Source organism: Lacerta agilis, chromosome 2, assembly GCF_009819535.1.
Source record: "Lacerta agilis isolate rLacAgi1 chromosome 2, rLacAgi1.pri, whole genome shotgun sequence".
Taxonomy (NCBI): Eukaryota; Metazoa; Chordata; class Lepidosauria; order Squamata; family Lacertidae; genus Lacerta; species Lacerta agilis.
In genome coordinates, this window is record NC_046313.1 from 104,713,216 (window position 1) to 104,739,943 (window position 26,728).

Here is a 26,728-nt window from a genome sequence, read left to right on the forward strand (position 1 = left end):
CTGGGAGGCACATCTGCACTTTTCCAACCCCCTCAAACACTTTTAACTTTCCTGCTGGTGGCGGCGAGGGAAGAGTAAGATGGAGCTGTAAGCTCCTTCTCAATGCTCACTCTTTCCTCCCTTAGCTGTCAGATAAATAGAGTCCTGCTTCTCGAGGAAAGGGAGGAGCTTCTGCTAGGAAAACCGAGGGAGGCGGGGCCTATACCGAAGAGTCCCCGCCTCTTTCATCCTCACTCCCGGGGCCGATTGACCAGGACTTCGCCCAAGGCCTCCAGCACTTCACGCTTGTAGTCTTCAAAGTCGCCGTCTATCTGGTTGACAGAGCGGTCTTCCACCACCCAAAGGTGGCAGTTGGTCTCCGTGATAAGCCGGGCATCGTGGCTCACAACGATCACGGCTGGAAGGGAGAAGAGGCAGGACAGTTAGCACATCCTGTTCTAAGAAAATTCTTGTCATTCAGTCGTGTCCGACTCTTCGTGACCCCATGGACCAGAGCACGCCAGGCACGCTTTTCCTTCACTGCCTCTCGCAGTTTGGCCAAACTCATGTTAGTAAGAAAATTCTACTTGATGCCAAAAAACCCACAAACAAACCCCACCTTCCACAGGACAATATATCACACTTTTCCATGTATAAGACAAGGGTTTTTTACTCTTAAAAAAACGGGGGTCATCTTATACACGGATAGTGCATAGGGGGGACTGGTGATTGGTTGCAGCCGCGAGCAGAAGCTTGTCAGTGGTGATTTGGTGGGTGATTGGTTGCTGCTGCAAGGGCTACTTCGGATTGGCTGCCGCTGTGTCAATTGGGTGTGCAATTGCCAGCTGCTGTTGGCTTCGGCGACGCGATCGTTTGTCAGTCAGGTTAGTGATTTTCGGCATTCCCCACCAAATTTCTTAAATTTGAGTCCCCAATTTTTTTTTCTTATACATGGAAAAATACGGTATATGCCTCTTCCGCTCTCAAGAGCTACCAGAGAGAAGTAGTGGCTGGGAACACGAGCAGGGCATGTTCATATTTGTACTGTATTTGTTAGGAAATGTATTTTACTAAGAATGAATTGTAAGGGTGAAAAGAAAACCTATGTAATGTAATGGTTGCAAAATCTTGTGACTCCAATTAAGGTCACAGAAATGCGGGATCATGTTCACATGTGGTGGGGGTGAAAATATGTACAATTTTTTTTGGCAAAGGGTGTTTAAGGAGACAACAGAAATCACTGGGTAAAAGCTGACCAAAAGTCCAGGGGTAGCATTATTATCAATTTACAATGGGGTGGGAGGTTCACAGGCTATGAAGGACTTGCTCACAAATTTATTGACAGCTGCACGAATTATTATAGCTAGGAAGTGGAAGGGGCAAGCAGAGTATAAAATGGAAGAATGGTATAAAGAGGTGTGGGATACAGCTATTAGTGATAAATGAACATGTGCCATTAAGGTAAGATGGGGAATATGCAGGAGAAATGATTTTGAGGAGATTTGGAGGGTTGTTTGCAGAATTCGTACTGTTAAAACGGAAAGGGGTCAAACCATTGCTAGAGGTGTGGAAATTTTGGGAGGTTGGATAGTTACAATGGAATCGTCTCAGTGGTGGGGTGCACATTTTAATTCTTATTCATTTATGATTCTTACTTTGTCAAAAAAAGGAAGAATGTATAAAATGCAAATAAATGTATATAATATAAATAAACAAATAAACAAACAAACCACAAAAAAGAAAGAAACGTGGAATCATTGCTCTGTCAATTTGCTAACTCCCTTTAAAAGTGTGTGTGTGTGTGTCTGTTAGATAGGAAGGCTTGGAGTTGGCGGCTGGCTGGCTGTTTCACCAAATATGGAAACTTCAAGCGAACGTTGTATCTGGAGGAGTTTGTGAGGACAGACAAGCTACAGACTGCTAACTGACGCACTGCTATAATGGAGTTTTGAAAGCAATAAGACCCTCTCTTGGGCTCAAGGGAGAGAGAAACTCATTGTACCAGACTTGATATGCATACATAATACTGCTTGTTAATATTTGCCATCCTGCAGGTAAAGAGTCATCTTCAAAACCTTGTGTGTGAGGTCTACTTCATCACTAGGGCTTTGTGGGTGTAACCGCTGCATTGCTCTGCGTGACTCAGAAAAATAGCTAACAAGTGCCACATGGAACTTGAGTCCATGCGCAGATGCAACTAGACTGGGTCTAAAGGTCTGTCTAATACAGTGGTACCTTGGTTCTCAAACGTGAAAACCCAGAAGTAAGTATTCCAGTTTCCAAACGTTTTCCGGAAGCCGAACGTCCAATGTGGCTGTCGGCTATTGTTTCCAGGGCGCCTGCACCAATCAGAAGATGTGCCTTGATTTTTGAACATTTCGGAAGTCAAATGGACTTCCGGAATGGATTAAGTTTGGCGCTTTTGCTTTTGCTATTTATTTTGCGTTTTTGTTTTGTGGCCTTTTCCCGATAATTTGTTTTTGTGACTGTGTGGACCCCAGTTCAGCTACTGATTGATTGTGTGACCGTGGAAATGGATAAAAGCCCCCCACCCAAACAATGACTATCAGTGCAGGTAAGAAAAAAAAATAATTTTTATTTTTATCATCTATAGTACTGTCTTGTTTATTTTATAGTACAGTACAGACCCAGGTGGCACTGTGGGTTAAACCAGAGTGTCTAGGGCTTGCCGATCAGAAGGTCGGCGGTTCGAATCCCTGGGATAGGGTGAGCTCCCGTTGCTCGGTCCCAGCTCCTGCCCACCTAGCAGTTCGAAAGCACGTCAGAGTGCAAGTAGATAAATAGGGACCGCTCCAGCAGGAAGGTAAATGGCGTTTCCGTGTGCTGCTCTGGTTCGCCAGAAAGCGGCTTAGTCATGCTGGCCACATGACCCGGAAGCTGTCTGCGGACAAACGGCGGCTCCCTTGGCCTATAGAGCGAGATGAGCGCCGCAACCCCAGAGTTGGACACGACTGGACCTAATGGTCAGGGGTCCCGTTACCTTTTACATTGATTGCTGCTTTCATTTTATGGATCAACGGTCTCGTTAGATAGCAGAATTCATGTTAAATTGCTGTTTTAGGGTTTGTTTTTAAAAGTCTGGATTAATCCGTTTTGCATTACTTTCTATGGGAAAGTGCACCTTGGTTTTGGAACGCTTTGGTTTTGGAACGGACTTCTGGAACGGATTAAGTTTGAGAACCAAGGTGCCACCGTATAGCATTTCTCAGCCAGACACTTCTGGGAAACTTACAAAACAGCGCATAAAGAAAGCTGCCCCCTGCCCCTGCCTGTCTGAAGCATCTAGTATTCATAGATATACACTTTGGTACTGTTTGACTTCACCCCCAGAGGAGCACTCCGATTTCTCAAGACAGAAAAATGCCAACAATTACTACTGCCTCCGAACATGGAGGTTTCACTTAGCTATTCCTTTGTCCTCATTGCTAGATCTACCCTCTCCTATAGGTTTGTCTAATTCTTGTTAAAAGCAGCGATCGCAAGGCAGCGAGTTCCATGTCAGCTACAAAAGTCTGGGGGACTAAATAATTCTCTTTCCCCTCTTGTCCTGAATCAACTTCGTTGGCAGTCCAGTTCTGCTGCACGTTATGGTGTCTTCAGTCACATCCACGCCATGCATTCAAGGCACACATCTACCACTTTAGCAGTCCTGGCTTCCCCCAAAGAATCCTGGGAACTGTAGTTCACCCCCCCACAGAACTACAATTCCCACCACCCTCCACAAACGACAGCTCCCAGGATTCAAACGAGGAAGCTGTGTGCATAAATATGCTTGAAATGGGCTTCAAATGCAGGGTCTGGAAGTGACCCCAGCTGCAAACTGATCATTCCGAATGTAGGAAACATAATCCATATGCTCTTTAGAACAGCCTTCCCCAATCCGGTGCCCTTCAGATGTTTCACTCACCTCCTTTATACTCATTGATGGCATCGCCCAAGGCATCGATTGACTCAATATCCAGGTTATTCGTCGGTTCATCCTGGGGGGCCAAGAAAAGTCACAAAGAGAGGATGGAGTGCATGGGGTTGGGGTTGGGAACAGTCTCTTGGCTTTCCATTGCTCTACAGTGGTGGGTAGTTGGGGGGGGGTGGAGAAGGATGCTTTTGGCTCCCAGGTTCTGCAGCAGCAGAAATCTTTGTAGTACTGGGCAGATTTCAGAAAGCAGCCTTGCTGAGTTTCCAAGCATTAGCAACCGGAAGCCAATGCAGACTCAGGAAAGTGCTTTTAGGACCTTAAAGATTAGCTCAGGATCTGAATCAGAGGGTAGCTGAATGGGGTTGTGAAGAAAAGAGGAATAGAATTGGAGGAAGGTGCACCAAAAATTACCATCCTTTCATTAACAGACAAGGAAGGAAGAAGAAGAAGAGTTTGGATTTGATATCTCACTTTATCACTACCCGAAGGAGTCTCCAAGCGGCTAACATTCTCCTTTGCCTTCCTCCCCCACAACAAACACTCTGAGGTGAGTGGGGCTGAGAGACTTCAGAGAAGTGTGACTAGCCCGAGGTCACCAAGCAGCTGCATGTGGAGGAGCAGAGACGCGAACCCGGTTCACCAGATTACGAGTCTACCGCTCTTAACCACTACACCACACTGGAAGGAAGGAAAGGGAGGGAAGGAAGGAAGGAAGGAAGGAAAGGGAGGGAAGGAAGGAAGGAAGGAAGGGGACGGAACGAAGGCAGGTCTTATTGTGGCCTCTCTGCTTAACAGATCCAACAGTCTGGGACTGCTCCAATACACTCTGCTGGCAGTAAGGGCAATCCCTCAGGGAACAATCCCAGTGCTCCAAGATTGATTAGTTTCAGATTTATTGTTATTTTATAGTAATGAGATAACTATTACAATCTTACAAGATATATCCCATACGCCGCCCCTCCTCTTCAAGGAGTTATGTGTGGGACTCACCAAAATGAGGACATCTGGTTCCCTGCAAGACAATTCGGCAAAGACCACACGGGCTTTCTGTCCCCCTAGGAGGAAGTACAAAACAGGAGAGAGACAATGAGGCGAGATGCCCCACTTTTATGTATAGGAACCTAAGAAGAGCCCATCTAGTCCAGCACCCTGTTCTCGCAGCACCCGAGCACAGGAGCAATCTCCCCGCTTGCGGCTGGTTTTCAGAGGCACGCCACCTTTGACGGAGAGGTAGGAAAACAGCTTTGCCAAAGCTGGGGCAGGTAAGATCTTTCATCCACGGCACTGAGGGCAACTAAATAAGGACAAGGGGTGGGTTCACAGCTGTTGAACCCTGCAAGGATGACCATTTGCTATATGCATGCTTTACCCAAGATTCCTGCATTGCAGAGGGTAGGACTAGATGGCCCTCAGGGTCCCTATGATTCCACGAGCCCGAGCTGTTAAATATCAGTCCCTGAAAGCCACCCACTTCCCATTTCTCCTGCCCAAGGTGGAGCACAAGCATTGAAGGCCAAGCAGGGACACTCTTCTTCGCAACCCTTCGTTCTCCAGCCCACCCTGCCCTAAGGCTCCTCCTTTTCTTCCTCCTCCTCCCCACCCCCCCCGAGTACGTTTCCGAGCACAATTCAAAGTGTTGGTGCTGGCCTTTAAAGCCCTAAACGGCCTTGGCCCAGTATACCTGAAGGAGTGTCTCCACCCCCATCGTTCTGCCCAGACACTGAGGTCCAGCTCTGAGGGCCTTCTGGCAGTTCCCTCACTACGAGAAGCGAAGTTACAGGGAACCAGGCAGACAAACAATAATCTGACTTTTAGAAGACATCTGAAGGCAGCCCTGTTTAGGGAAGTTTTTAATGTTTTATGTTTCCTTGTGTTTTAATATTCTGTTGGGAGCTGCCCAGAATGGCGGGGAAGCCCAGTCAGATGGGTGGTGTGCGTGTGTATGTGTGTGTGTATAATTATTATTAGTACCTCGTGTTACAAACTTAATTCGTTCCGGAGGTCCATTCTTAACCTGAAACTGTTCTTAACCTGAGGTACCACTTTAGCTAATGGGGCCTCCTGCTGCCATTGCGTCGCCGCCGTGTGATTTCCGTTCTCATCCTGGGCCAAACTTCTCAACCTGAGGTACTACTTCCGGGTTAGCGGAGTTTGTAACCCGAAGTGTTTGTAACCCAAGGTACCACTGTATTATTTCTTTATATACCAGAGAGCTTGCAGATCTGGATGGTATGGGCGTGGCTCTCCAGGCCAAACCGCCCGAGGCATTTGCGGGCATCCTGGTAGGGCAGGTTGAAGTTGCGCTGCAGGTACTCTGTTGCCGTTTCCTGCATATTCAGCTGGTCGGCATACTGCTGGTTGAAGAACCCGATTTTCTGCCAGGAGAGAAAAGGACATCTCTTTCATCCTGCGAAGGGAAATGTCACCCGCCCAGTTGTGGCGCCCGCCCTGTGGAACACCCTCCCATCAGAGGTCAAGGAAATAAACAACTATCTGACGTTTAGAAGACACCTGAAGGCAGTCACGTTTAGGGAAGTTTAATTTTTAAAAAATGTTTTTATGTGTTTTTGATATTCTGTTGAGAGCCACACAGAGTGGCTGGGGAAACCCAGCCAGATGGCAGGGTATAAATAATATGATGTAGTTGTTGCTGCTGCTGTTACTATAACCCCCCCTCCCTTAACCAGTTTAAAAGGGTGCCACACTGAGGTGCTGTGCGAGCTCAGCCAAATGTTCCTGGACAGAGAAGAGAACCCATTGCTCTGCACTGGTTTTTCAGCAGACCACTCTTAGAGACACCCATCCATTATGCGTACATCCCCTGTACGCAGGAGAACTGCGACCCACATCCAGTGGACCTGTGGGCACGCTATAGCAGTGTTTCAGCAAGAAGTGAGGCTGCGTAGGGTATGTGGCATCACAAAAGCTTCTTTATTTACTGCAAAACTAAACAACAAACAGGGCTGGCGTGAGCAGCGTCTCACACGTCTTCTCTGTCCGAGAGCAGACAACAAAGAGCAGAAAACTAAAGCACAAAGAACGGAAGTTCAGTGTCTGAGTTTCTGTTCCCACACTTCCAGCAGCATGGAATGTAAATACAGATCACATGATCCAGCAATGAGAGAATGAAACCCCAACGTCCATGAGCTTCTTGGAGGAGAGGTGGGGAAGAAATGTAATAGCCAACATAAAAGAAAGAAACCATTCCAGGGCCTCTCACATTCAACCCCAGGACCCTCTGCTTCCCAGCAGCTTCTTAAAAGCAAAGGTAGGAAGCCCCTCTGTGATATGTGTCTTATCGGTGAAGAAATAAACTATTTGTTTTCATGGTTTCTTGGAACAAACCAGCTTCCAGCAGGACAAAGATTCTTCCATTTGGAGTCACAGGCTTGCTTTGCTATTCCAGATGTGAAACCTGCCCCCCCCTCAAAATGCCATTCCACATTCCCTGCTGTATTGTCATGGGTACTTACCAGCCTGTGGTTTTTTCTCATTTCCCCTCTTGTCTGGAAGGATGAAAACAGAAACAAAAACAAGTTAAGAGTGTAGTCCAAGGATCTAATGACCTTCCCCGAGATCCAACCAGATTAAAGAAGTGCTTTTATAAATGTCGCTTAAAGGACTCTAGTCAAAAAGTGGTATACTGTATGAATCTACTAAACAGACATGTGGCCATCCACAGATGGGACCTGCAGCCCACCCCTTGCTCCCCAGCAATGGCGTGGCCCAATTCTTGCACCAAGGGGGCTTAATTTGGGGACACAGCTGGAGCAGAAATGCCTCAGTAGAAATGGGACACGCATTCCTGGCGGGATCAGCAGAGGCTTGGGGTGGAGGGAAGACAAGCAGAAAAGGGAGGCCACCTCAGGAACAAAGTGGGATGATAAAAAAACAAAACAAAAACAAAAAAGAGGAAGACCAAAATGGGGAAAGAGGGGCAGGGGAAAATTGACTTACCGGCGTCAATTTACCCGTTAACAGCAACAGCAGCGTACTTTTCCCGACGCCGTTAGGGCCCACAATACAGACTGAGGGGAGAGAGAAAAGCAGAGTCAACTTTTGAGATCCCTGCGTGGCAGGTGATGCTTTCAGGAGATCCTCCCCGTGGCCTGTTTTCAAGAGCTGAGGCAGACAGACTTGAGAAGGGAACTCTCAGGCAAAAATAAAACACTGCAAGAGGTTAAAACGGGGATAAGCAAGTGTGGCTCCAGATGTTGCTAGACTCCCAACCTTTAGCTGTGACGGCCTGGGCTGATGGGAGATGGAGCCCAACAACATCTGGAAGGAACTATGGTGGTTTCGAAGGACATCATGTAGTCAGCATGCTGAGGTGGATTTCAGTAAACAAGAGGCAAATATGAAGTGCTGGCATACAAGTTTCTTAGAAGGACTTATTCACCACCACCCCGACCCGGAAATCACTTACTTCTAGATTCCATGTCAATTCCAAAGTCCAAATTTTTGAAGAGAGGCTTCTGCCCCTCATAACAGAAGTCCACACCTACAGGAGAGAAAAAGGAGGAGAGAGTGGGCAAAAGGGAAGGAAATATCTCCAATTGTAGTCACTGTGTTGTGGGAAACTGTGGAAATAATCTATTATTATTATTTCTACGTTAGTTTTGAAGAAGCAATGAAACAAAACAGAATCTGGAGACCTCGACAACAGTGTTTCTTTTTAGATGCAGCTTCACAGATGAATGTATGCTTTCGGTCAGTGGTTCGTTCTAGCTATGCAAGCCCATTTCACTTACGTTTTTATGTGCTACTGCTGTAATATATTGTTGTAGCTATCAGTTACAATGAGTGCCTCTTAAACTATCTGGAAGCAAAGCGCTCTCGTTACGAGAACCTACCTGTTTCCATATATTATTGAAAATTTTATATAAACATTTTGTGAATCTAAGTTTGGCCTCATTGCGGGGCAGTATTTCAATAGGAGTAGGAAAATGAGAGTACCCTAAACATTTTTTTTAAAAGAAAAAAGCACTGTGTGTGTGTGTGTGTGTTTTCTGAAGTCACCCAGACAACTGCCTGCCCCCCCCCCCGGCTGGACTCTCCCTTGCTAAGGCAGACTCGTACCATGCAAGCCCAGAATGGGTGGGCTGAGGGGTGGTGGGTTTGGAAAGGTGAATTTAACAGTGTACTCCTTTGGCCGCTTCAGCAGCTCAGGCACCTCGCTCGCCTCTTCATCCGGGTTCTTCTTACGGCACTTCTGCTGTTTTCGGGTCAGGGCCTCCTTGGTCTGCTTTTCCTGGGGATGCCCAGAGGGAGACAGGTTAACAGGGACACCGATCACTGGCAAGCATTCTTGACAGGCCCAATCTAGGCCGCTATGTTCTTTTAATCTCACCAAACAGAAACCCTTAATTAAAAAGTGCAATACTGTGTACATTTTTTTCAGAAGGGCCACTGAGACTAGAACCAACCCCCCCCTCCTGTCAACTTCCCCCACTGAAGTAAAAGTCCTGCCCTAATATCCGAGGCCACGCAGAAGGCTAAGGGTGCCAGGTGATCTTACCCCAACGGCTGTGCTTATTTAATCACTGCAAAGAACACTGGAGCGTGTAGTTCCACAGATTAACTCATGGAAAAGCTCTGTTGCCTTGGACCATCCCAGGAAGCCCACAGAGAAGAAGCTAACCGTGCAACTTTTTTGGGGGGAGGGGAAGTTTCCCTCCCGAGTCTGTGGGTCCCATGACAAAATACAAACCGGAAACCTACTGCCTGCTTTGTTGACTTCCCTCCGGCCTTGAGGTCTTTCAGTTTCTTCTCTTGCTTCTCGTACTGTTTCAGAAGCTCCTTCTGTTTCTGCTGATACATCTTCTTGAAAGTCACTGGGGTGGGGGGTGAAGAGAGATGCAGATGGGTGAAGAGAACTCTTAAAAACAGCATTGGTTGGATCAATCAGCCTGGATCTGCCTTCTCCAATCTGGTGCATGTTGTTGGACACCAACTCTCATCAGACCCAGTCAGCACCCAATAGCCAGGGATGATGGGAGTTGTAGTTCAACATCATCTTGGAGACCTGAACTATCTTGGCCAGCAAAGACCTTGAGGAAATAGCTCTCCACCATGTTATGAAGCACTCCTTGGAGCCCAGTTTTTTGCTATCGCAGATAGCACCTGAGCCTGGAAGTTCTATTTTGGCCTTGAAAAAGCCTCCATGGCAGGAACCCAGGCGTGCGTGCTTAAGCTAGCTTAGTTGCAACATCTCCTGGTTTAAAAAAGGGGGGTGTCAGGATCGCAAGTGAGAACTGCAGGCTGGCATGCACACTTCTTAACACCCAACACTTGCAGGTATTTGCTAATCAGAAGAATACTGCTGCCCTATGAGGAAGTTGCCCTCTTATCTGTTATAGGTGATAAGGACGCATAGACTAAATCTTCCAAGAAGAGGTTTGTGAATGACAAGTGACAGAGATTCCAATCTCCCTGGATATGCACCCTGGGAAAGTCAGGCATGGGGAAATCTAGTTTTGCAGATACCCCTAGACTATGGGAAGTGGATTCCAATGCGATCCAAGTCACTGCTTGTCGCTGAGCAGCGACTTGTTTTGCTCCAGGGCTCAAAACCAGCAGCAACCTGGTTTCAGTTGCTCAATCCTAGAAAATACATTTGCACATTTGATAAAACTGTCTTGCTATCTCAGCACTTGCATATTGGCAAAAGAGAAAAGAAAAGAAAAGAAAGGCTGAAATGCCCCAGAGTTTTAAGATTCCACCCAATCTACTGAATCACTAATCTTGAGCCCTCATGCTTCCAGAGGGGTGCCCCCCCCATTCCCCCCCCCCCATGTTTTAAAAAAGAGGGGGGAGAATGGAGCCACCTCTGCTTACGAGTTGGGCAGGGAGTTCGAATTCTGACACCTCATTACTGGAGAAGCATATCTGCATACATTTATTTTGTTATTCTGGTGGTAAAACTGAAGTTTTCTGTCCCGCTATTCCCCATTCTCCCCCTTCCATGAATTTAAATTGATTTGATCAGGAGCCAGAGAAAAGGGAGGAAGAGAAAAGGGAAAGAAATTGCCAATGAGTCTTTCTGAACTTTGCAGTAAATGGTCATATGTTGGCTGAGTTATTTCGTGAAGTAAAATATATTGAACAGAGAGAGAGAGAATGAGTTTTGCCAAACATCAGCATTCCATGTTCTGTGTGAAAACGTCCATCTCCCTTGCTCTGGCAGAAGGCGTGAGAACTGAGAGGCAGCCCTGAAATCTCTTGCCACAGTCATGCGACTCCACTCCCAAGTCACAAGATCTGTGCCCTTGCTCCGGTTTTAACAAAGGAAGGAGCTGATGTTGTATCTGCAGCAAATGGAGGCCCCTGGAGACGTTGCTCTGGGGCAAGGAGATTTCACAGTCTAACAACATTCCACCCAAAAGGGGTGTTTCAGGCCTCTAAGTTTCTGAAGTAATGCACTCTGAACTGGAAGTAGACCTCAATCCCAGAGACTCAGACAGGGCTTAAATGTACAAAAGTAACAGCAGCCTGGGCACTGGGTGAAAATCAGGCCCTCTCCATTGAGAGCACCCCTTGAGCTCAGTTCAATTCACACGACTTCTAGATCCAGCCCTCTGATTCTAACTGTGTTTGAAAGCTGGCCTTTTAGGTCATTCAATACTTTATGCTCTTTAAAACAACAACAACCCACACAACACAAAAACACGCAGTCAAAAGACTGACCCGACAAGTCTAAAACCGTTCAAATTCCACGGAATTTTGAAGTTGAAACATCCAAAGTCATAATCCAATTTCTCTAACTTGACAGATTTCTAGATTTTGGGGGTGGGGTGGGGGTGGGTTAAATGCTTCAGTTCTACAAAGTTACCTTATGACCGATATTGAATGAGTTTTCCTTGATGATTCACTTCCTTAACTCCCAAGAAACCCAACAGCACCCTAGCAATGGCATTGCCCCCCCCCCAAAAAAAACTGCCCAGCCCTTCCAATGTGGAGGCTTCCGTGGCCACTCACTGTAATTTCCCCGGTAGTAGAAAAGCTTCTGCATGTCCAGATGGATGATATCCGTACACACGTCGTCCAGGAAACCCTGGTCGTGAGAGACAATAAGGAGGGTCTTCTTCCATGTTTGGAGGTAGCTGTAAGAGGGTGTGGAGCAACCGTTAGACAATGAAGGAGGGAGGACTGGTTTTCACAGTTTTAACCCATCACCAGATGCTTTAAAAAAAAAAGAGAGATTATAGGGAGTACATTTTCCTTGTAATGGAACCACCCTGCTTCGGAAGCAGTGGCCCAGAGCGCCTTCCACCAGCTGGTGGCCCAGATTTGCCCCTATCTGGACAGGGATAGCCTAACTACTGTTGTCTATGCTCTGGTAGCCTCAAGATTAAAAAAGTCAAACGGACCCCTGACCGTTAGGTCCAGTCGCGGACGACTCTGGGGCTGCGCCCTCACCTCGCTCTATAGGCCGAGGGAGCCGGCATTTGTCCGCAGACAGCTTCCGGGTCATGTGGCCAGCATGACTAAGCCGCTTCTGGCAAACCAGAGCAGCACACGGAAACGCCTTTTACCTTCCCGCCAGAGCGGTACCTATTTATCTACTTGCACTCTGATGTGCTTTCGAACTGCTAGGTTGGCAGGAGCAGGGACCGAGCAACAGGAGCTCACCCCGTCGCAGGGATTCGAACCGCCAACCTTCTGATCGGCAAGCCCTAGGCTCTGTGGTTTAGACCGCAGCGCCAACTGTGTCCTCAAGGTTAGATTACTGCAAGGCGTTATATGTAGGGCTGCCTCTGAAGACGGTTTGGAAACTTTAGCCTGTGCAGAATTCAGCGGCCAAGCTGCTCACAGGGCAAGACAGTTTGAGCATATTATACCGATCCTGGTCCGACTGCACTGGCTACCAATTAGTTTCCAGGCCCAATTCAAAGTGCTGGTTTTGACCTATAAAGCCTTAAGCAGCTCAGGACCGCAATACCCCAAGGACCGCCTCTTTCCATATGAACCTACCCGGACCCTGAGATCATCTTCTGAGGCCCTCCTTTGTGTGCCTCCTCCTCGAGAGGTCTGGAGGGTGGCAACACGAGAACAGGCCTTCTCTGCAGTGGCTCCCCATATGTGGAATGCTCTCCCCAGGGAAGTTCCCCTGGCGCCTTCATTATACACCCTTAGGCGCCAGGCAAAATTGTTCCTTTTTAACTAGGCCTTTGGTTGATCTGATTGACATCCTATACTCTTTTAAAATGTGGCTCTTTTTTAGGGGGGTGTTATTGGGTTGTTGTTTTTATTTTGATTATATATATTGTAGTTTTTTATGTTGATCTTTTCTGTGAACCGCCCTGAGACTTCTAGGTGTAAGGCGGTATATAAATTCAATAAACAACAACAACAACAACAGTTTCTATGTACAGATGTTCAGGGTTAGGCCTTCTTTTCAAATCAGGAGCAGAGGCAAAAGGAGAAGTATGTAGGTAAGGTGGCAATTAGGAGGGACTGAGAAATTAACAGAGAGGGAAGGATTCTGCCCCAAGGAAAGCCTGTGACCTGTGTAAAACAAAACAGGGCCTTTTCAGTGGTGGCTCCCTGGTTGTTGAATGCCCTCGTAAGAACGGCCTGCTGGATCAGGCCAATGGCCCATCTACTAGTCCAGCATCTCCCAGTGGACACCCAGATGCCTGTGGGAAACCAGCGAGCCGAACAGGAGCATAAGGACACTCTCCCCTCATGTCGTTTCCAGCAACTTGTATTCAGAAACAATGGTGCCTTCCCTAGTGAGGTGTGCCCATCTCCATCACTTTGAGGGATTCAAAAATATTTCTGTTGGCCCAGGTATTTGGTGGTTGAGGAATTCCTGTTCCTGGCAGCCCCGAGACCAAAGTTTTAATTGCAAGTGCTTTTAGATATTTTTCATTGCAACTGGTTTTTAGAACATTTTAATCCGTTTAAAAATGTTTTTACAGACAACAAACACGGCAAACTGTGCATCTGTTCGCAGCCCACGGCTCTTTGGGGGGAAGAAGACTGAGATACAAGTTCAATAAATCAATAACTAAAGCTTGCGTGCATCTCATTATTTCCTGCCAGGGCCTGCGTTTGCATGTCATAAACAATGCACGGCGTGGTTGGTTTTCCTTGGTTGACGTTGGCGGTTTTTAAACTTTTATTGCAAATCGTCCAGAGGGTGGTGTCCATCGGGCATGTAGGATGATGGAAATAAATGATATTAAGTAAAGAAAAAAGGCTAGCAGCAAAATTGCTTTGCCCACTCTTCCCTGGAAACTGGGCACGTTGACCCGCACAGGTGCCACACACACAAACACACACCCCCAGCTGCAGAAGCCGAGCTGTTATGCCCCCAAATGCATGGAGGCAACGACTTACTTGTTAAGCCAGATGACGGCGTTGAGATCCAAGTGGTTGGTGGGCTCGTCGAGCATCAGCAGTGTGGGCTCCATAAACAGCGCTCTGAAAGGAAGAGAGCGGTTAGCAATGGCAAAGGGCCATTGCTCGGTGGTAGAGCATCTGCTTTGCAGGCCGAAGATCCCGGGTTCGACCCCCAGCATCTCCAAGTGGGGCAGGGAGAAAACTGTGACTGAAACTCTGGAGAGCTGCTGCCAGTCAACGAGTAGACAATACTGAACTAGATGGTTTGACTGTTCCTACACAAGCAACAGAGGCCGTTTGCTCTTCATGCTCAGTTCCTGTTTGCATAAATTGGCCTGGCCTCTCCTTAAACAGGCCCACACTTCACTGGCGACTAGGAGTGGACACCGGCTGCCTGATCAGTTCTGAACAGAGGAGAGGTGCAAATAAAACATTGCTTTGTGGGTGAGAGTGGCGGCGGCTGATATAGGTGTCTATCCTCCTATTGACAGGAAGGAGGGGCACGCCTTGCGCTCCTGTCTCATTTTCAGCTCTTTTAAAAGTGGCAGCCATTTTGTGCTACACCACACCGCCAAGACAGCCATCTTGTGACCACCACAGCACTATCTCAAAATTCCAAAATGTGATCGATTGTGGAGTGCCAAGATAATCCCTGATTTACATTGTGTGGTGCAAGACAGAGTGCGTTTTGAGGCAGAACGTGGCAGAGACGGACTTCCTTATCCTAAAGCCACTTGTGACAGGAGAAAATGAGGGGTATACCACCGATGACTAGGTTAGGTCCATTAAAGTCTACTCTGTGGAAAACTTAGTTGACGACCACTCATCACAAGCTAGCACCTGTGACCTTTCACCTTTTGCTTTATTGGATTCCTGTGCTGCAATCTGAACGCTGCTGTATTGGATTTCTGATTAAAACTGTTCCGTTACCCAGAGAATATTGGCTACGGGGCAACAAATGAAAACGAATTAACTTCAAGGATACGTCATGCTGATGCTCCCATTTCTCCACCTCTCCCCACCTGAGAATTACCTGGCCAGGGACACTCTCATCCGCCAGCCTCCGGAGAACTTCTTGGTCTGCCGGTTCTGCATCTCAGGATTGAAGCCCAAACCTGCCAGGATTCTCCGGGCTTTTGCCTCAGCTGCTGCGGCTCCTGTGGCCCGCAATTCCTCATAGACCTGGGGGAAAGGGAGGAAATATATGGCGTGAGCAGAGATCAACAAAAGGGAACAGGCTACCGACCAGAAGTTGAATGTGAACATGTCCCTTCTTTTTTTCTCACCCCACAGGGGAAGTATCGACTATGCTCTGGTAACCTCAAGGTTAGATTACTGCAATGTGTTATATGTAGGGCTGCCTCTGAAGATGGTTCAGAAACTTCAGCCGGTGAAGAATTCAGCGGCCAGGCTGCTCAGCGGAGCAAGACAGTTTGAGCATATTACACTGATCCTGGTCCAACTGTACTAGCTACCAATTAGTTTCTGGGCCCAATTCAAAGTGCTGGTTTTGACCATAAACGGCTCAGGACCACAATACCTCAAGGACCACCTCATTCCATATGAACCTACCCAGACCATGAGATCACCTTCTGAGGCCTTTCTTCGTATGCCTCCTCGAGAGGTCTGGAGGGTGGCAACACGAGAACAGGGCCTTCTCTGCAGTGGCTCCCCGTCTGTGGAATGCTCTCCCCAGAGAAGTCCCCCTGGCGCCTTCATTATACACCGTTAGGCGCCAGGCAAAAACGTTCCTCTTTAACCAGGCCTTTGGTTGATCTGATTTACATCCTAATCCCTAAAAAAAAGTGGGGGCCCCCCCATTGGGTGGCCTTTTTTATTATGTATTTTATGGTTTTATATCTTGATTTCATTCTGTGAACCACCCTGAGACCCCCCGGGTATAGGGTGGTATATAAATTCAATAAATAAATAATATTAATAATATTTAATTTGCTTTGCTGGCCTTTGTAAGAGCAAAAGAAATGCCACTCTTCATCTGTCCAATTCTTGGACCAGTGGCCCATGACCCATTTAGTCCAGCATCCAGTTCTCACAGCAGCCAACCAGATGCCCATGGGAAGCCCACAAACAGGACCTGAGCACAAGAGCTTTCTATCCAGCAATTGGTAAAACTCAGGGGTAGGCAACCTAAGGCCCGGGGGCCAGATGTGGCCCAATCCGGCCCACGGACGGTCCGGGAATCAGTGTGTTTTTGCAGATGTGTCCTTTTATTTGTGGGGCATAGGAATTTGTTCCATTTTTATTTTTATTTTCAAAATAAAGTCCGGCCCACCACATGGTCTGAGGGACGGAGGACCGGCCCACGGCTGAAAAAGGTTGCTGACCCCTGGTATAACTAGATGTGCCTGTAGTTACATTTTTGCAGTTCTGCGAATATATCTAGGGACACATTTTGGGCGATGCCAGCCGTTCCAGATCAGAGAACTCCTTGTGCAAAATACTCCCGCCTGGGTAACCCAGTTTTGTACTGCCCCTCGGTCACAGGACAGGGAACTCTCCACGAATACCTTTTCCAGCCGCTCTGCAGCCCCGTCGTCCCCTTTCTCCAGCAGCGTCTGCAGACGCTTCTCCTCCTCCAGCAACTTCAGCCGCTTGGTGTCGGCCTTGAGCACAGCCTGCACCGCGGGGGTCTCATCTGCAACCACCTCTGTGAAGATGAAGGAGGAGGACACCACCGTGAAGACTCTGCCGCTTAAGCCCCACGGCCAAGGATTGAACAAAGCCTGCACCAAACTTTTTTTTATTAAAAAAAAAGAAAACCTCTGCAGCCAAAACTCTCATATTGTGCTACTGGATGGAGAGGGGGCAGGGCTCTAAGATCAGTGGCTGAGCATCTGGTTTGCATGCAGATGTTATGGACTGGGGAAGCCCCCAAAGGAACTCACAGGGGAAGAAGGCTCAGAGCCCAGGGACTGGTGGTGGGACAAAGCTAAGCGATCAGAGAGAGAAGAAGGAGCAGACTGGGGGGAGGTGATGTCGGAAGCTGGAAGAGGCAACAGGGTTTAGTGAGCAGGAAGAGGCTGTGGCAGAGAGCAGTCTAGAATCAGAGGCAGAAGCAGAGAAGGGGTACAGAGGCAGAGATCTGGCTGCTGAAGAAGCAGAGTGTCTCCCCCTCCTGCTGCAACCAGATCCACTCGCCTCTGGTCTCCCAGAACATGCAGAGAAATGAAGAGGGTGCAGCAGAGACAGACAAAACGAAGGAGCCTTTGGCTGCTGGGGAAGGAACTGGAGGAGGACCCTTCTTAGAGAGCGGCGGGAAGCCAGGGGCCTTCAGTCTTTGCAACTGCCTCATATGGGCAAGACCCTGCTGGGATCACCAGGGCTGATCTGTTTTGGTTTCTTCACTGACACTGGGTGTTTTATGGCTGACCTATTCCTGAATCCGGCGCCTGACAGCAGAAGGCCCCAGGCATATCTAGCTGGGGCTAAGAAAGACACTCTGCTGAACCCCTGGAGAGCTTCTCCCCGTCGGCGCAGGCAGTACTGAGATGAGCCAGTGGTTTGAGTCGGTTCCGTGAACCGTCCTGAGACCTGCGGGTATAGGGCGGTATATAAATACAATCTATCTATCTATCAATAAAATAATAACAACAGACGGCAGCTTCCTCTGTTCTTAGTAAGAGGGAACACCGAGCTAGGCAGGACAACGAATGGGCTGCCTCTGCAGAGGGGAGGAATGCTTCTTCCTTTACCTTGTTCACAGAGCAGGACATCAATATTGGGAGGAATGCTCAAGGCCCGGTTGGCTATATGTTTCAGCAAGGTGGTTTTGCCTTTCCTGGAGAGAGAGAGAGGGGGGGGGGGATTTGAATATTGGTGCTCTCCTTAACCAAAAGCAACCATAGACAAAACAAGAGCTACAGATAAAGTGCTCAAAAGGAAAGTTGCAGACATACCAACAGATATTTAATATTCCATAAAACACTACGAGGACATTTTTTTTTAAAAAAGCACTCCTATACAGTGGTACCTCTGTTTACGAACTTAATTCGTTCCAGAGGTCCCTTCTTAACCTGAAACCGTTCTTAACCTGAGGTACCACTTTAGCTAATGGGGCCTCCCGCTGCCGCCAAGCGATTTCTGTTCTCATCCTGAGGTAAAGTTCTCAACCCGAGGTACTACTTCTGGGTTAGCGGAGTCTGTAACCCGAAGCGCTTGTAACGTGAAGTGTTTGTAACCTGAGGTACCACTGTACCTCATGTCGATTAAAAATGGGAGCAGCCATTTTTTAATTGGCATGTGCCCGAGGGATTGAGGACAGGAGTACTTCCTTAATAGGTTTTTTGCACGTGTAAATGGGACCAAGACCACTGAAATAATTCCACCTGCGTGGTCCAGAGAGGAGGGAAGGCCAATAAGGATGCTGCTGGGCTGGGGAAGGAACTTTACACAAAGCTTTGTTACATTCCTACCTCAGCCCCTCCCCCAAATTACTCCATGCAGCACCATGCCTGTGGTCATTGGAGATTTATTTCAAATATTTGCAGACCACACTTCCATGTAAAATATCATAAGGCAACACACAACCTAAACAAGCACACAGCAAAACAATTTTTAAACATCATTTAGATTCAACAGGCTTGTCTAACTAATACGGTTTTTGAAAGGCCTCTAAAAACGAGCAGGGGGGACTCCTGCGAAACCTCTACTGGCAAGGAGTTCCACAGGGCAGGACCCGCCACAGTAATGGCCTGAACAAACCTTAGGGGATGCAGGGGCACTAAAGACCTCACAGCAACTGAGGTGGAGCATATGGAATCAGGCAGCGAGCTCATAAGGCACTTTGGGGCCCAAGCTGCTTACAGCTTTGTGAATTAAAGAGACAAAGTGTGTTTCATCAGCCACTGGGGGAAGCAAACAAAATGGTGAGGATTCACCTCACAACAGACACATACCCATTAGGCCCCACCAGGCCGTATCGGCGCCCGGCCACAATATATAGATCTGCGTTGACAAACAACTCTTTGCCGTGAGCCGAGATGCTAAATTTCTCCAGCTGAAATAGAAGGTGAAGGAGATCAGAGAGGTCCTTTTTATTATAATTTATTTAGGAGACCACTTACAGGTAGGTAGCCGTGTTGGTCTGCCATAGTCAAAACAAAATAAAAAATAAATAAAAAATTCCTTCCAAAAGCACCTTAGAGACCAACTAAGTTTGTTCTTGGTATGAGCTTTCATGTGCACGAAAGCTCATACCAGGAACAAACTTAGGAGACCACTGTAAGCAGATAAAAAACATTAGCAGGATTTTAATAACACTTGTAACATAGGATATAACATGGATAATATGGACAGGTAGAAATTATGGATTATGAAATAGTATGCAGTTGAAAAGGTTGATAGTAGAACCCAGAGAGGGGTTGGTGGGAAGTCTGAGATTCAGAGAAATCTCTTAAATATGGATATGCATTCTGTATTGTTATAACTTTGCACTTGTAAAATTAAATAATAATAATAATTTCAGGCGGGGGGGGAAAGAGAGGTCCCTCTTAATGTCTTTTAAAGCTCTTGCTTCCATCTGCTGATTCTGAACATTTAGACAAGCCTACCCAGGATGCGGGTTTTAATCTACTTGTTCTTAAATTTTTTGAAAGTCTTACATTATTGCCATAATTTTTTCTTCATGATAATTTTGTTGCTTTAGCTTTTTTGTAAACTGCTTTGAGGCTGCCTCCCTTCATTCTCCTAAAATGTTATTTCCTGGACCCTGCACCCAAGATTTTTTAACTGGAAATGCTGCAAATTTAGCTCGAGGCCTTCAAGCCTTGGCCCAACCTGTTTTCCTCCATACAGATGCTTCTTGTTGAAGTCCAAAACATCTGGGCCAAGGCTGACCCTCCTTGCAATTTCCCTGCTCTGCCAAAGGTGACTCAGCTTCCTCTTAAGCTTACATATCCGTCAAGAAAATAAAATTAGACTTCCACTCTAGAGACGCAATGGAAGAAGAAACTGGAGGAATGATCCAGACTAGTGGGGCAAGGTGGAGGCAGTGGATCGAGACAGCCGTACCTTTATGTCAGAGGCGTTCTCCAGCATGGCCTGCCGTGAGGACACCTCCGCTTGGGACACCGAAAAGTCGTTCTCTGCCGCGCTGGCTGCTTTTAAGGTTGCCACCTGCCGCTCAAACTCCAGCTGTTGGGAGGAAGAAAAAAGGTCTGGCCGTGAAACAGCAGCAAAAAAGACTCTTCCCCATCTACCATTTGCCAGGTGAGGTGCCAATCTACCCACCAACTCACTCTCCACAGACCTGTTTCTATCCAGGGCATGCTTTACTGGGATTTGACCTTACAACTGGCAGGCAGAGAAAGCCATGAGTCCTTCTTTTTTTTTTGCCCCCTGGCCAGCCGCAAACAGGAATAACCTTTTGGGCCTTTTCCTTCGGTCCCCGGCAGAGATCTAACCTGCTTCTTGAGCTTCTTCTTCTCCTTTTTGCTGAGATGGGCGTAGGGATCGTCTTCCTTCTTCTCCCCTTCCTCTCCCTCCTCTTCCGACTGCTACAGAAATCACAAGATGGTGTGGTTTGTGTTAGCAAACAGGGCCAGGAAAGGAAACCAAGTGAGGAATTAGGAAAGTGCAGAAGTATAACGAAGCGGAGGAAGAGAAGAAAATGTTAGTAATTAATTATGGAATATAAATATTTATAAAAATGTTAAGGAGAAAAGAAATGTGGTTTAAATTAGATTTGGAAGATGAGAGGAAAACTGGAAATTATATGTTACTTTGAAGTCAACAGGGGGGGATCTGGGGAAGTCAGCTTAAGAGATGAATTTGTTGGATGTATGAATACCTGGCCCAGGAAAGGGGATGGGCTAAGCAATTATTTTAGTATAATATGAGGTTAAATGTGGAATGATTTTGTGTGCTCCTGTGAGAGGGGGGCCTTCAAGCTCTCTCCTCTGCCTTCCTGCATACGGTGGAATGCAGTGTGGACAAAGCCCAACTGATGCAGCAAAGTCACAAGCTCCCTTACCGGCTGGCTGCCCTGTTTGGGCTTCTCTTTGCCCTTTGTGGCCTCTTCCTCTTGGTCATCCTCATCCTCCTCTTCCTCGTCGTCTATCTCCTCTGCCTCTAGAGCGGCAAACATGTTCTGTGGAACCAAAGAAACAAAAACTCATATAAGAACGTGACTTAAGAAGACGCCCGCTGGGTCAGGCCAATGGGTCTTCCAGTAAAAAAAAAAAAAAAGGTATAGGACCGCTGGACGGTTAAGTCCAGTCAAAGGTGACTATGGGGAACGGCGCTCATCTCACTTTCAGGCTAAGGGAACCAGCGTTTGTCAACCGACCGCTTTCCGGGTCATGTGGCCAGCATGACTAAACCGCTTCTGGCACAACGGGACACTGTGACTGCAGCCAGAGAGCACGGAAACGCCATTTACCTTCCCACTGCAGCGGTACCTATTTATCTACTTGCACTGGTGTGCTTTCGAACTGCTAGGTTGGCAGGAGCTGGGACAGAGCAACGGGAGCTCACCCTGTCGCACGGATTCAAACCGCCAACCTTATGGCCTGCAAGCCCAAGAGGCTCAGTGGTTTAGACCACAGTGCCACCCACAGTCCCTGGGTCTTCTAGTACAGCATCTTGTTCTCCCATGGCCAATCAGATGCCTACAGGGAATCCCATAAGCAGGACCTGAGCACAAGAACACTCTCCCCTCCTGTGGTTTCCAGCAATTGCTATTCAGCATTCCTGTCTCTGACTGTGGAGACAGAGCATAGCTATCCTCAGGAAAAGGATACAGTGACTGCGCTCGTGCATCATGGCAAACCAAGGGTGGGAAACCTGAGCCAACCCCTCCATCCCAGTATTCATGGACTATAAGTCCCATCATACCTGACCCCAATGGCCGTGCAGGAGAGCCAGTATGGTGCAGCTGCTATGAGCATTGGCTCAGGACGTGGGAGCAGGCTTCAGCTGCGCAGATCACTGGGCAAACTTTGGCCAGTCATTGTCTCCTAGCCTTATCTACCTCACAGGGTTGTGCGAGAATAAAATGGAGAGCAGGAGAACACCATGTACACCGCCTCAAGCTTCTCAAGAGGCGTTGTAATGTCACCACAAATAAACGCCATCTGCAGGGCCACAGATACCCCACTCCTGGAGTAAGCCATGGTTGGCTGTTTACTACAAATGCACAGATGGCTCTTGCTTCGATTTCCTCCCTGCTAGCAAGTGGGAGCAGCGAACCATGATGCTCGAGCTTAGGGTTCCATCTGAACCATGGGCTGTTTCTCTCTCGAAGAAACCGTGGATTGGTAAAACCAAGGTTTGCTCTTGGCTGACAAACACTGGTTTGTTGGGATGCCGGTGGCACAGCACTACTAAGCCTTGGGGGTTGGATTTTGGCCACCAGGAATCGCCTTGAGGTGCCCCTTACCTTGGTCGGCTGATTCTTCTTCCCTGCAGCCTGTTTGGTCGCAGTCTAAAAGAAGTATGGAAAGAGATGAGAGAGGCAGAAGAGAGCGTGAAAGGCAGCCGTTGCAGCAAACCCTTTCTCCTCCACATGCCCAGATCTTTCGCCTCTGCTTTAAGGTGAGTTAAGCAACTTGACTATCACCTATTTTAACTGTCAAGCACTGTAAGGAGTTTCAGTGGTTCCTCATGAGAAATCAAGCGGACGCAGAACTTCTAAAACTAAGTTCTTTATTGTGCAGCTATTTACAGTGGAGCTAAAATAAAGACGTCCAGCTCATCCCTCTTCAGAGTCCGGGAATGTCCGTTTCCGGTTCTTTGCCCAACATAAGAGGCGCAGGATCCTGAACCCCCGCCTCCCCCCTCTAAGTCCTTCCTCCCTGCTAAAACGGGGCGACGGAAAGGGTTCCTCTCCCCCTCTTCCCGCTTGGTGCAGAGTCTCTCCATCCCTGCCACAGCCCCTGCTCCCACTTCCTGTCCCCATCTCCCCCTCCCCACTGGAAGAGCGATCGCTTCCTCCACTGGGGGAAGATGACAAGCTGCTCAGTGGAGACGGGGGTTCCCGATACTGAAACAGCCCCGGGCCCGCTTCCAGCTTCGGGCGATTTCCTGACAGGCACATAACCCAGAAGCCTGGGATTCTCCTGTTTGTTTAACCACCCAACTCTTGTTTCACATGACTCTCCCATTCCTCTCCTGCTGTACCTTAGCTTTCTCCTTGGGTTTCTTTAACTCTTCGTTGTCTTCCTCCTCATCGCTCTGAGCCAGGATAGCAATGGCTGGACCCCCTCTCTAGGAGTGCAGGTGAAAAACAGACAAAATGTACAGGTAATGCATACCAAGTCAAAAGGGGGTTCAGCACCCTGGGTAAATGAGTACTATTATCATTATTATTATTATGGCCATCAGCACAACCAATTTACAGTGGTACCTCGGTTTTCGAATGTCTCGGAAGCTGAATGTTTCAGTTTTCGAATGCCGAAAACCCGGAGGAAAATGCTTCCGTTTTCGAAAGCACCTCAGAAGTCGAACGGCTTCTGCTGAGTTTTTTCCCCCAATTTTCTCCATTGAATTTGCAGGCTGCCCTTTGCGCCTTGGTTTTCAAAAGTTTCGGAAGTCGAATGGTTTTCCGGAACGGATTATGTTTGAAAACCTAGGAAAATCTACTGACTGCCCACTATTCCTGATCAACAATCTACAATTTGCCATGCTTTATGCAAATGCTTCTTCCTCCCTCTATAACCCCAAATCCTTCTGAAATGCTCCAATTCATTTTCCTTTTTAACTCATTATTTTCATCATCACCATAGTTATCAATTAGTCATCATCACTACCACCAATTTATTTATCAATCAGCTTCTACACAGTCCTCTCAAGGCAACGTTCAATAAGAAACAGATAAATATTCAAAACAAAAAACAAAACAAAAACCCCATTTCAAACAAAACTAAAACAAAAGAAATTAGATGCTTGTAGGAAAGACTCATTTATCCAGCTGGAAAAGCCTAAATTTGCTGCTCTCTGACTTTTCCTTCACTCTGACCAAAGCAGAAATGAAATCCTACACAAATTTAAACTTCAGCTGAGTTTCAAGACCTGAAGCTGAAATTTTGACCTCCTGGAATTTTGAGAGGTGACAACTAGAAAATTATGTTTTGCCTCCAGGGTATCTACTGGCTGCCCACTATTCCTGATCAACAATCTACAATTTTCCATGCTTTATGCAAATGCTTCTTCCTCCCTCTATAACCCCAAATCCTTCTGAAATGCTCCAATTCATTTTCCTTAATTGCCCTGCAATTAAAATAAAATTCGGGAAATTATATATTTTAGTGTCATCTGCACAGTTAATCAAAAGCAAAAAACAGGGGGGAAAGGGAGAGCATATGGGTTTTCAAAATGGTCCCAACGGCATATTTTGGCATCGAATTGTTGTTGTTTAGTCATTTAGTCATGTCCGACTTTTCGTGACCCCATGGACCAGAGCACGCCAGGCACTCCTGTATTCTGGCATCGGATACACGGTTTCAAAGACAGAGCATCTCCCAAGCCCCAGCCTCAATTGCCCATCTGTAAAATGGGAATAATATCAAGCTGCTTTATAGCGCAAGGGTGATGGAAGACAGAAATTAAAAGGTTCATAAGGCAATTTGAACAGCTTGGACTGCTCAGGCCATTCCGGGAACATTTTATGCTCAAAAGTGGGATACAAATTTACAAAGAAACTAAAAACATTTAATTTAATGTTTCAATAAGGTTAAAAAACAGTGTCTTCATTATCAATTATGAAACACCAAACCTCCTGTTTTCCTTTGTTCTTCTCATTTTTCCTACTCTTCCTCTTTGTGTCTTCCTCCTCTTCCTGAGAAATAGAAGACGAGAAATTCTTATTATTATTTCCCAATGCAAACTAGCACTGGGAAGCCCACCTACCTAGAGTGGCCCAGCCACTAAGGATTTGCATTATTATTTTAAAAATTAAATTACGTGTGTTACAGCATAATAGCTGCAATCATAACGAATTAGCAAAGCCCGTGAACACAATTAATTCCAGCCTATGATACACCCTGGAGGGCAATACTGTATTGTTCTTATCCCGGCTATTATATATGTTGCGTTTTCTAACTCCCAATGGAGGAATATAAGAAATATAAGGAGAGCTCTGTGGAATCTCCTTCCTGTTGAAGTTTCCAGGAAAAGCTGGGAGCAAATATCGGTGTGGTACTAAAGGCATCCCTAACTGCCCAGTTTGGTTTTTGAAAACACGAAGCCCAGGCATCTGGTTCCAATGCCAGTATTCCATCCCTAGAACATACGTAGTAAGTACAGAAGTGCCCCTGAGCCAGTGCAGAGTGCATTTTATTCACCCTTGTGTAGCAACAAAGAGCTCCAATGGTAAGGCTTTTAAGGGGAAGAGTTTCCAGGTAAGAATGGTTTTTGTTGTGTTTTGTTAACCAACCAGATGTGAACCCAATCTCTTTCCCATGCAGTCCCCCGCCCCAGTGAAGACGATCCACTGTGCCTCTTCTTTATTTTGGCTTGCCCAGCGCAACCCAGACTGACCTTCTGCTTGGCTTTTGGCCCTTTCTGGCCTGGTTTCTTCTCCTTTTCATCATCTGAAGCAGCCTAAAGAAGCAGAGACGGATTGTTTATCTGCACTAGAGAAAAGGCCAGAAAGGCATCCCTGTTGACTCTGGTTATGCACTTTGCCACACTCCCACTTCCCAAGAGCAAATGCATACAGGAGAGACAGACTGTCCTGCAGGGCTAGAAAAATCCCAGCAGTCTGATCACTTAGTTATCTATCTGCCTATCTGCAGCTCCTGTGCTTAGGAGTCCGAGACCTTTTTCCAGTGCTGGGAAGGCCGAGTGCCAAAGGGTTTGAAGATCAGTGCCAAAGAATTTGAGAACTTCAGTATAGTCCTGCTGACAGTCGCTCTCTGGCTGTTCGCATGCTGGAAAATCCCCATGTTCTGTATGTCCTTGGCTTTGCATAAATTTACCCTTCTGCTTATATGAGGAAGGTGGAAGGAACTGCACAGAATACTGAAGACCCACCTCCAAACCACCAAGAGCCCTGGGCGACTCTGCATCTCAACCTTCATTTCACCAGGCCTTTCCGAAGTGTTTCAAACCCTTCTATCTGCAGACATAACGGCCAGAAGCAACTTCTTTTTAATGGGAGTAAATGTTTTGCATTCCACTCATGCGCTACAGAGCCCAAATACGCAAGTGAAGGAAGCGTACAAAATTCCTCTTCTGACACTGTGTCCTTGCCTACCTAATACTCTACAAATTCCCATCTTGATCCGAATCACTTTCTGTCGGATCCAGGGGGAGGCTAACCTTGTTGATCTTATTCTTGTCAGGTCTGGTTGGTTTCGGCGGTTCCTCTTTGCCGTCTTCTTCTTCCTCCTCACTCTGATCCTGGCTCAAGGCGGCAAAGACATTTCCCCTCTAAAGTGAGAAAGCAAGTGGCAGTGAACAAACTGCGGAGACAAGTACCATGTAATATAAGCTCCCCTTTGCTTG

The 26,728-nt window shown here is 47.1% G+C and overlaps 1 protein-coding gene across 1 annotated transcript in view; it reads right to left on the reverse strand.

Annotated features, from left to right (window-relative positions):
• Positions 1 to 26,728, reverse strand: part of ABCF1 (ATP binding cassette subfamily F member 1) — a 32,906-nt gene continuing 6,178 nt past the window's right edge. Inside the window, exons 6-28 of the mRNA XM_033141563.1 lie at positions 26,543 to 26,653; positions 25,760 to 25,822; positions 24,996 to 25,058; positions 23,402 to 23,488; positions 22,662 to 22,706; positions 21,255 to 21,371; positions 20,686 to 20,778; positions 20,294 to 20,416; positions 19,180 to 19,280; positions 17,977 to 18,062; positions 16,792 to 16,931; positions 15,297 to 15,445; positions 14,261 to 14,344; positions 11,894 to 12,018; positions 9,638 to 9,750; positions 8,996 to 9,167; positions 8,343 to 8,417; positions 7,874 to 7,944; positions 7,390 to 7,422; positions 6,123 to 6,291; positions 4,907 to 4,971; positions 3,908 to 3,980; positions 1 to 397 (exon numbers count right to left, since the gene is read on the reverse strand). Coding sequence (XP_032997454.1) covers positions 231 to 397; positions 3,908 to 3,980; positions 4,907 to 4,971; positions 6,123 to 6,291; positions 7,390 to 7,422; positions 7,874 to 7,944; positions 8,343 to 8,417; positions 8,996 to 9,167; positions 9,638 to 9,750; positions 11,894 to 12,018; positions 14,261 to 14,344; positions 15,297 to 15,445; positions 16,792 to 16,931; positions 17,977 to 18,062; positions 19,180 to 19,280; positions 20,294 to 20,416; positions 20,686 to 20,778; positions 21,255 to 21,371; positions 22,662 to 22,706; positions 23,402 to 23,488; positions 24,996 to 25,058; positions 25,760 to 25,822; positions 26,543 to 26,653 — 2,325 coding nt within the window. The 3' untranslated portion in view covers positions 1 to 230. The remainder of the gene's footprint in view (positions 398 to 3,907; positions 3,981 to 4,906; positions 4,972 to 6,122; positions 6,292 to 7,389; positions 7,423 to 7,873; positions 7,945 to 8,342; positions 8,418 to 8,995; positions 9,168 to 9,637; positions 9,751 to 11,893; positions 12,019 to 14,260; positions 14,345 to 15,296; positions 15,446 to 16,791; positions 16,932 to 17,976; positions 18,063 to 19,179; positions 19,281 to 20,293; positions 20,417 to 20,685; positions 20,779 to 21,254; positions 21,372 to 22,661; positions 22,707 to 23,401; positions 23,489 to 24,995; positions 25,059 to 25,759; positions 25,823 to 26,542; positions 26,654 to 26,728) is intronic.